This window comes from Hydra vulgaris, chromosome 03 (genome assembly GCF_038396675.1).
Source record: "Hydra vulgaris chromosome 03, alternate assembly HydraT2T_AEP".
Lineage (NCBI taxonomy): Eukaryota > Metazoa > Cnidaria > Hydrozoa > Anthoathecata > Hydridae > Hydra > Hydra vulgaris.
The window spans coordinates 22,107,537-22,118,869 of record NC_088922.1 but is presented as its reverse complement, the minus strand read 5'-3'; the positions used below and the strand labels follow the sequence as shown (position 1 = coordinate 22,118,869).

Below are 11,333 nucleotides of genomic sequence, written 5' to 3'. Positions count from 1 at the left end.
ATAAAAAGTGCCATAACATTTTTATTTTTTTGTATCAAACATTAGTTTTGGTTCACCTCCTGCTATTAAAACTAAAGAATGTACTGTAAAAATTTCAACCTAAAAGCTTATGTGGATCTTGAAATATCATGTTTTAAAGTTAACAAAATCGCTAAAAATTGAATACTGAGAAAAACACAAAAATAAAATTAAACTAACAAAAACATTATGATCTTATTAATATGAGCCTGCTGAATAAGCTGGAATTATGTCATTTTTCTTCTCTTTATCTTTATATTTCTCAGGAATCCTTTTCTGATAGCTCTTAATTTTTTTCTCATCCTTATGCCTTTGGTTGATGACTTTCTCTGAATGTTCTTTATGCGGTCTGTATCACTTTTTCTAAACGCATTTAACATAAACTTTGAAACTGGCAATCCAAGTACTTGTATTATTGGTGTTAAACCAGATTTACCATCATTAAATTCAATAATGGCAGAGCAAATACCTATTTCAAGAAGTTTTCTAGATACAAAAATCTCCTTAGGACATTTTTTCCACACCATACTGTTTAAGCATTCGTTTCTATTTTGAGTTTGGCCATGCAAACATTTTAACAGCAACAAATCTGTTGTTAAGTCATGCCAAACTGGAATTAATAAATCTTTAATTGCAATTGGAAGGCTCAAGTTTTTTTTTATAGGTTTTGTTACCTGTTATTTTGTCAGCCTGCCATAAACACCAGCTATCTTTGTTGCGTGGAAAAAACTGATGACGAACATTTTCATCAAAAAAGTTTGTATTGTGAAACAATGTTGCCCATATAAATTTTTTCATTAAATAAATGTTACCAATATTTTGCCTAACAGCCCTACCAAAATAATTTTGAAGAGTATTGATAGCTTTTTCACTGAGTCTACCTAATCCTGAGACACCTTTTCCATTAGATAACTTTTTATTTTTATGAGTTATACGAATATTTCTGCAATGAGTACCTACATGTTTTTGAATGTGTCCAATACATTTCAGCTTGGTAATTAAAATCTCTCCATAAGGTTTAGATAATTGTACTTGATTAAATGATGTAGTGTCGCCATCACCAATGTATTCAGTATACATAAGATTATTTTCAGATATGGAACGAGAAAACATTTTAACAGCCCCAATAGCTTCCATGGAACCAGAGCTACCTGCATGATTTGCTTGGCAAACATGATTGAGTTTCCAGTTTACATATTGAGGAGATTGTTTTTTATGTTTCCACATCGCACAACTATGACACTTTTTTGAAAGGACGTCATAGTCTAAACACTTTCCGTTATAAGTTGAAATGATAGAGACAATATCATTTAGCGAGGTGTGTCCTCTCTTCTGCCATGAACTGTCAACAGAAACTGTACAGGTCATTGTTTCATCACTTTTCTGTTCTCTGTAGTTTTGCTGTTTCCATGGCTGCTTTAGTCATAGATGCTTTACAAACACTATTATATATACCATGCAAAACAATAATACTATTATAGGCTTTTAAAGAAATAGGTGGTGGCATATTTAATAATGATGTAAAAGATTTAATGGCTCTATGTCCTCTACCAATTTCTCTAAATGCTATCACCATTTGAACATTGGTTGCAAATAATTTATTGCTACTATATTTAGTGACATTGTTTTTGTTTTGAACATAAGAGATACTCTTTGAAGTTTTAAAAGTTTGATGCCATCGACAAGAACTTGAGGCACATGATAGTTTTAGTTCTAAACAAAATCCTTGTCGCTTAATTTCATTATTTTCAACTTTAATATTATTTCCACAGTCAGAGCAACTAGCTATCTCTTCAACTAAAGATTTCAATAAACCAAAATTAATAATAATGTTATAATCATCTTTGTCTTCAAGAATTATTGGGTTGAATTTTATTTTTCCTGAACTAGAGTTACTTGCTGATTGTAAAGAACCAGGTGCAAAGTTTTGTTTATATGTTAAATGATCTTCTGTTTTTTGTGTGTACTGGTTACAAGCAAATGATCTCTTTTTATTTCTAGAATGTGTTCTTGGCATATTGTTTATTCAACGTTGTCAATAAAAGTGTAATAATAACATATAAACAGAGTATGGATTTGCACGCTTTACAAGTCTAAAACTAAACCAAATTGTAATTTCAAAGTATGACTAATAACTTTAACTTAACAAGCAGCTAAAGAATTTATCATCGTCAAAAACTGATCGTTAATATAACTTTAAAACCAAGCCAGAGGATGGTTGCTAAGGGCGTTGCTATGTCAGAAAAAATAACTTGTCTTAAAAAAGGTGCTTATTTCACTATTTATGTTTAAAATGTTGAAAAAATAACTTTAAAAATGCATTCCTCGTAAAATTTTACGTCTACTATGATAATAATAATTTTTTTCAAAATTTCAATAAATTAAGGGTATGTACCACCTTAAGGTTTTATTAGATTTGGCGTAGAAAAAACCCTACAAACTAAAAAAAAAAAAACAGTTGCCAGTTTTATTATATAAACTTACATCTTACACCAGTCTTAAATTTAACATAATGATGCTTTGTAATCATAATTATTGGCTTAACTAGAGTAGTTAACCGTAAGATTTTGTACAGTTCCGGAAAAATAAAATTCTTTCGAAAGGATATTGAGAATCAGGAATTTTTTTTATTTAATTTTTAATTTCTTACGAAATGCGGCATAATAAATATATTTAACTACGTTTTATGATTCAAATAAGTATAATTAACTAAGTAATTAAAATACTATTTTTTTATATGATATTAATAAGTTTCAGTTTTAAACGTCTATAAAAAGACCAAGACTTTCATAAAATATACTTTTCAGAATGTCATTTAATGAATAAAAATTAAATAATAAAGAACAACGTTAACATACGAATGCAATTGCGAAATCGAGAAACAATTCCTTTGTTGAAATCAAAAAAAGACCTAAATTAAGTGATGAATGCTTAAACTTAATTATATAATAAAATGCCTAAAAATAGCTTTTACTTGTTTTCAAATAAAATAATTTTATGTTTAGTCAGTTTCAATTTTTTTACTTTTTGAGGTGCTCTGTTATGTGCCCTTTCGCATTTTATCACCTCAATAACAGCAACTAAATTTTAAATAATTTTAAAGACATCCTTTTCAACAATTTTATCTAAAATGTTTTCATTAAAAAAATAAAATAAAAAAAGTCAGGGTGGGAAGTTGGGAAGGGCATTTGTTGCCCTTTGTACCGTTGGCCCTGTTGTACCCGTTTACCCTGGAAAATGCTTTGATTTTCAACATCCCAACTTTATTGGGGCTATACAATTGCTGAAAGTTTTAAAGCTCTAGCTGTTTTGGAGAGCAGTAACAAAATTAGTTGCAAGATTTTATAGCAAAAAAACGGCCACGTACAATAAGACCCTTCCCCGGGTCTTCGCCCCTGGAAAAAAATTTGACATAGAAGCTCACCAGGACTCTGCAAGCGCTGAAAGATTCAGAGCTGTAGCTAGTCTGAAAGGTAGTGATAAATTAATTACAGGATTCAGTAAGAACTGACAATGGCCAAACAACACTTAAAGTTTAATTAAACTTTGTAATCGAACCAAATATTTTTCTAAGTTTTTATATATGAGAATATAAATAGTAAACCTCCATTTCTGCTAAACCAAAGACAATAAAAAACCGAAATTCGGAAGTAAAACAAAGTCGGTACTTGATAAATATAAATACATATAAACACTGACATAGAGACGTGTTGCATAGGGAGAGTTGCCCTTTCCCTCAAAACTAACTCAAAGCTTCAGTTTTTTCTATTTAAATTTTAGCTGCGTTAGGCCTCCTTAACTTCTGTTTCAGCCACTGAAACAGAAATTAAGGGGGCCTAAAGAAGAATCATTTAACAACATTATTTTATTTAAATAATAATAATAACACTTTTTTGTATAACATTTTAATGAATGCTTTCGAGTCTATTCCGTAGGCGCACATTCCGAAACGCTAGAAACTGTTTCGCAAGTATTCTTTCAAAATGATTTGTTTCGCAAGTTTCTTTTCGTAAATGGTTATTACGGAATTATTTTTTTTATATATTTTTTTTTCGCGTATAATGCGTTATGGAACTTGAATTTGCGCAGGGATAACTTCCGCAATAGCAACTTGAAATACGGAAGATAAAAATGCGAAATCTTCGTGAGTTTTTGTTAACGGCGAACAACCCTAGGCTTAAACTAAATATTTTTTTCTTTTTTTAACCGTGAAGATTCTCACCAGCTCAATTATTGAAAATAATTTTTTATTAAACAAACATTAGTAGACTATATTATCGGCATAAAAATGTTTACTACATTATAGAAAAACGTCTAAATTGTACATAAAAAATAAAAAGAATTAACAACAACTTATTTTTAATAGTTCTTTTTGTTAAATGCAAATCGGAACAGCATTTCGGAACGGAGGAAGTCAATTATCTTTTTATCCTTTTACAAAAGAATTAGCAAAAAAATCTCTTTTAAACTGATATAAAGTTAAGTGTTAAATCATAAGAAATAAATCTTTTTATGATACAGAGTTTCTTGACATTGTATCACTACATTTCGACACTGTTGCATCACATTTCATTTGAAAACACTATATTTTGAATAATTTTCAATATTTATAAACAGCGATACTGAATCAAACAATCAACAATGAAAACGGTTTAAGAATAATTGAATCTTGCTTCAATGAAAATTCACCATCGCAAATTGCATCACATTCTTGGATTTAAACGAACTGTCCCGGTGGGAAATGAGCTAGCGACTAGCTAGCTTTATAGCGATTTTTTTTCATACTTTATTTCTAGTGTTGAGTCTACTATAATTATGAGAATAATTGAACTTTAAACATTGCGATTTTGTAGCAATGTGTCGCTAGCTACATATCGTAGCTTTGTAGCTAGCTACAAAATATCTACAAACCTATAACTGTTTGATAGCTATATATCAAAAAAATTTTAGACAGCGATTTTATTACGATATGACACTAGCAACAATAGCCAATGGGTCTTTAGCTTATTAAGCTAGCTGTCCTCGTAGCCAAATCGTAGTCTTTATCTTTACAAATGGGCGATTCCACCGTTACTTACGGGACATTTTAATTTTCTTAATGCCAATCTTTTAGTTATATATTTTTTATCTTAAAAAATTAGATGCTCATATAGGTATGTATCATCCCGAAATCATTTAATTTTTCCAATGTATATTTTAAATTATGAATTATTTTGAAACAATATTTCATCATATAGTGTGTTACTTACGAAACTCATAAAAACATTACGTTAAACCTATTAATTTCATTTGAATACTTCAAGCAAATTATTTAACTTATGTAAACGAGCTTCTCAAAATAAATCTAGTAGTTTTCACTCTAAATAAAATTAATTAAAAGAAACTTTTATCAATTTATATCAGCATTAAAAATCAAATTAGTTAGCGTTACTTCCGGGGACAGAAATAAACGTTACTTACGGGGACGTAGCTTATTAATACCCATAATAAATAGATTTTTTAATATGAAAAGTTAAAGAACTATCAAATAATTTCTATACATCAGTAATACATTACACTGACGTATATGTCTATAGACATACATTTCTAAATATTACATCTGTATATTACATATATTGTTATCTATAAACATATTACATATGTCTAGACATGTAATATATATTTATGAAAAAACTTTGTGTGTTTAATATTCATAATAAGCACAAGAAAGATAATTTGTCATCTATTATTTTTTTCGTAGCATATACTTCTTCACTCAAATTTTGAGATCAGCTGTAGTATTCTAAAATAATGATTAAAAATAAGTAAAATTTAAGTCTAAAGCCTATTTTATTGTCTATTTTAAGTACATCTTAATTTTATACATTTCATAAAAATTCAAAAAACTAATTAACAAAATACATAAAAACCTGCATTCCCATTAATTTTTTTTTTTTTTTTTGCAACTTTGATTTTTGGAGTTGTTGCTTCTGATTCAGAGGAATATCGTTTTGTTTGTAGGCAATCATCAAAAAAGGAAAAGTAATGAAAAGTGGAAATCCCTTTTAAATAATTTGATTTCTGAAATATCTCTTGTTGATTTAGTTCACTGCTTCTTTGATAAATATGCTCAGATAAAATTAAATAAATTTGAAACTTTGGGTTAGTATTTGAAGCTACGTGATAAAAATCTTTAGCGTTGTTAATAATAGCCTTTCTGGTTAAAACCTGATTAGTTGCAATTCGTTTAACGACTGCTCCTAAGCCATCTATAGGTCCCTTTCCATGACTAGTTGCATTATAATTCCATTTGATGGCAATCCCATATACAGCGGAGAAAATAGAATTAGTCTCACCTTTATTTTTCGTTCTAATTTAACAAAAATGGCGATGAAACAATGATTAAATCTACCCTATTTCTTATTATCTTCTATAACAATTAAAAATTTATATTTTGTTTATAATTGTTATGTTTAATTAATTACAAGTGGAAAAAAATTAAAAGTATTCAATTTGTGAAGGAAATAGAATAAGGCTCATATACAAGAAAATGCAAAAAATATTTTGTTTTACGCTCTCTAATATTTAGTATTGCTTCCTGAATTTTTAATGACTTCAAATATGCGACTTGACTTACTAGTCACTAGATTTTGAATAGTTTCTATAGATATTTCATTCCAACCCAGCTAGCACACATACATTGATAAAACGTTAGAACAATGTTGTGCGTTGCGTTGGCCCAACATCGATTGCGTTGGCCCAACATTGTTTTTATATCATTTTGGTTACAAATGTTACAAAAACAACGTTGGTTCAATGTTGTATTTTAAGTCGGCATTGCGTAATATTTTACTTTAATTCAACGTTGTACTTTACGTTGGCACAACGTTGTATTATACGTTGGTAAAACGTTGTATTTTACGTTGGTAAAACATTGTATTTTAAGTTGATTCAACGTTATATTTTACGTTTCCTCAACTTTATATTTACCTTTTACCGGAACCTAGTTTATTTTTTTTCATGTTATGCATATACATTTAAACATAAAATGTCACGTATTTATACGCGTGTATAATCGGTATATATATGTATAAATATATATGTATAAATGCATAATATATACGCATTTCCGCCATTTTGATGCTGAGTTAACAATTTTTACAACATATATTCATGTTATCAATGTGCATCTAATTTAACAAACCTTATTTATGTTTGTTTTGCTTGTGGCTTGATATTTCATTACATAAAAAAGAGAAAAATATATAAGTAAATATATTTCCATGATGAACTGAAATATCTAAATGAAAAATAATTCTCATAAATTATACAAATGTATATTTGTATATCCGCCTTTTCTCTATGCAAACGTAACGTCAATCCACTGCATAAAATCCAACGTTGTTCCAATGTATGTATGTACATCAAATCAACGACGGGTGAATAACATTGGATCAACGTTGGGTTTAGATCGTAAAAAAAATCAACTTTTTGCGATGTTTTTACATACATTAATTCAGCGTTGGTTTATACACATTAAATCAACGTCGGTTTAATAACATTGGATCAACGTTGGGTTTACATCGTAAAAACAATCAATTTTTTGCGATGTTTTTACATACGTTGAACCAATGTAAATGAGCCAGCTGTTTTTAGTTCCATCGGTATTAATTTCATCATTAAACAAATGATATTGTTTCAACGTTGGTTTTGCATTGGAAAAAACAGCCTACGTTTACGATGGTTTTACATACGTTGACCCAACGTAAGTGTGCTAGCTGGGAAGCTTTTCTGATACGAGTTTTTAGCTCTAATGCGGGTTTATATTGCTTAGTATTTTCATAAACCTTTCTAGAAAGTATTACCCATAGATTTCAATTGGGTTAAGTTCTGGACTGCATGCGGGCCATTCCATTATTTAAAATGAAAAAAAATAAAAAAAAAAATTTTTCTTTTTTTTTCTTTTTATATTTGATAACTTTTTTAATGACAAGATTTGATAGCTATATTATTTACGGATTATTGGGAGGTTGGCGATAAGATTATTTTGTCTTCTTCTTGCCCCCGCCATGTGTATATTTTACCAATACGAGAGTTGTAATTATTTTAAACGGCAAACTTATAAAGTTAAAAAAATAAAAATAAAAAAAATAAAAATAAAAAAATTATGTGAATATTTTTCTTTCTAAACCAAGCTTTTGTTAGCTTTGAGTTATGGATAGCAGCATTGTCTTGTTAAAAAGTGAAACTTTTATCCATCATTTCTTCACTATGTTCAAGCAAACTAATTTCTAATAAGTCAATGCATTCCTGTGAATTCATTTTTGTTGAAATCCAGAGGTTGTTTTCCAGCTAAGGCAAAAGTCCCCAAAACCATAAAAGTTCCACCACCAAAGTTACGACTCATTCGAGTTTCTTTTTCTTTCGAAGATCGTGGCAGTAATATTGATTGCCATCAGGACCATCTAGATTGAAATTTTTTTCATCACTAAAGAGAATTTGATGCCACTCTTCCTGCGAAGACATGTGTTCTTTTGCAAATTGCAATCTAACATCTTTATGACAAACAGTAAGTTTTGGTCTTGGTTTACGCTTTTCCGATGAAGATCCAAACTGTGTTTGGATCTTCATGTAAAATTTTTCTCACACGTTGAACAGTTATAAGTAACTGTAAATCAACACGAATTTGAGATGTATTCATGTGCTCAGCTGCAGCACGACGTACAATAGCTTGTTTAGTACGATTCTCAATTTTACTTTTGCCACCACTTTCCTTACGAGCTCCATAATTAACGCTAATCTTGAAGTAGTTATTAACCACTTTTGTAGATCTTTTAATGTTTTTTGTAATTTCCCGATTAGATAAGTTTGAATCTTTACATGCTTTGATTACTGCTAATACTTCTTTCGTTAAACGCTTACCACGTCCCATTTCAAATTCAGGTATCAAAAACCAAATATTAAAAACATTATGAACCATGATATCACAGTCTTTGTTTAACTTACAAATAATAATAAAAAACTAAGTCACAAATGCGTATCACCAGATCAAAATAAACAAGTAAACTGAAAATAATTATTGATGAGGCTAATTCTATTTGCTACCGCAAATATTAAGTATTATACATTTTATAGTTTTATCAAATGTACCGCAATTTAATTATGCTATATTATAATCTAAAAAGTTGTTGTTTGTAACAATAATTATATAAGTGTGGATACAAAAGATGCACCGCACAAATTTGCTTAGAGATTTACAAAATATTGGATCAGCACATGGTGAGGCTAATTCTATTTTCTTCACTGTATTTTTTGGAGCTTTTGAGTACCTGCAATAATAAATCTGTTCTTAAATTCACATGATGGACCATCTGTCCAAACTCTTAACTCGAAAACATCCTTCGGTAGGCTTTGAATTAATTTATCAAAATATACTAATGATGTTTCTTTATCATGAGTAGTACAATCACTAACAATTGCATGTCAGTTTTTCGTATTTTGAAACCAAGTCACAGAAGTAAAAATAGTTACCTGCTGTTGATTCCTGTGTGCACTTTGAACCTCGTCTTCAGAAAAGCATTTTTAATTTTCTGCGTAATCCATTTATCACAGCTATTCCACTTACCTCTTTTGTGCTGTTTTTGTCAGATTCTAAACTTTTGTGCTGTTGTCTTTTAATAATCAATCAGTCAAATGAAAATAGCCAAAATAACGCCTATATTTAAAGGAGGTGAACCATCAAATGTCAGTAATTATCGACCAATATCTATCCTCTCTGTTTTTTCAAAAATTTTAGTAAGAATTCTGTTCAACCAAATATCTAATCGTCTTGCTGTTAATAATATACTTTACATAAATCAATACGGTTTTAAAAGAAATAACTCTACTGAACATGCAATAATTCATCTTACTCGTAGTATAACTGATTCATTCGAAAAGTCCGAGTTTACTTTAGGCGTCTTTATAGACCTATCTAAGGCTTTCGACACAATTGACCATGAAATACTGTTTAAAAAACTTGAATATTATGGTATCACCGGTAATGTTTTAAAACTACTAAAAAGCTATTTAAAACATCGCAAACAATTTGTCTATATCGACGGATCTTCTTCACAAGGTTATCAAAATATAGATTATCTAAATATAACCTGTGAAGTTCCACTGAGATGTATACTAGGGCCCTTATTATTTCTAATTTATGTTAACGATCTCCATGAAGTCTCAAAATTAACAACTATAATGTTTGCTGATGATAAAAACCTATTCCTATCTAATAATAACATCAATAAACTTTTTTATGATATGAACATTGAACTAACAAAAATATCTGACTGGTTTAATTCAAATAAACTTTCACTCAACATTGATAAAACTAAATGGATTTTCTTTCATCTACGATTTAAAAAACATTTACTTCCAAGTAATATTCCTCTTCTTCATATTAATAATATTCAAATAAAAAGAGTAACTTTCACAATTTTCTAGGTATCATTGTAGATGAAAATCTATCATGGAAGAATCACATCGGACATTTATGCAACAAAATTGCAAAAAGCATTGGAGTTTTATATAAAGCAAGAAACGTTTTAAACAAACATTCATTAACTCAACTATATTACTCTTTTATACTCATTCATATTAATTATACTAATATTGCATGGGGTAGTACCCATAAAAGTAAATTAAAGCCACTTTATTGTCAGCAGAAGCATATTGCACGTCTTATAAATTTCAATAATCGTTTTACTCACTCAAGGTCACTCTTATTTAACATGAATGTTTTTAATATATATCAAGTAAATGTTTATAATGTTCTTTGTTTATAATGTTTTATATTTAAATGTAAAACCAACTCATCTCCAGCTTCCTTTTTTGATTTATATTCTTTAAAAGAAAACAATAAATATTCTTTAAGAAATGATAATTTTATTAAACAACCAAAATTTCAAACAAACTTTGGTAAATTTTGCATTTCTTTTCGTGGAGCTTTTATATGGAACCAAATAATTTTAAAAAATTTTGATTTTTCTCATGAATGGAATTATTATATGTTAAAAAGAAAACTAAAAAAAAAATTTTCTCAATTGAAAATATATTTATATACTTTTAATTATACCCAGTTTTGTCATCACTCATTGATATTTTACTTTTATACAATATTGATTTAAAGTTTATGTGAGAAACCATATTTAAACACCATTATTTGATTTTTGTTAAAAGTTGCACTGGCATTATTTATACAGTAGTAATTTAATTTTTACTTGTTTACTTTAATTTTTATTTTAATTCGTAGTATTTCTAAATAATTTGTATTACGAACGGTACATACTTTTAAT

At 28.8% G+C, this 11,333-nt stretch overlaps 1 protein-coding gene across 1 annotated transcript; it reads right to left on the bottom strand.

The window, feature by feature from the left end:
• Window positions 1-245: 245 nt before the first annotated feature.
• On the bottom strand, window positions 246-1,386 carry LOC136078561 (uncharacterized). The gene is made up of 2 exons (XM_065794338.1): window positions 693-1,386; window positions 246-628 (listed from the first exon to the last, which is right to left on the bottom strand). The coding sequence occupies exons 1-2, from the start codon at window positions 1,384-1,386 to the stop codon at window positions 246-248; spliced, it is 1,077 nt and encodes a 358-aa protein (XP_065650410.1).
• Window positions 1,387-11,333: the final 9,947 nt, after the last annotated feature.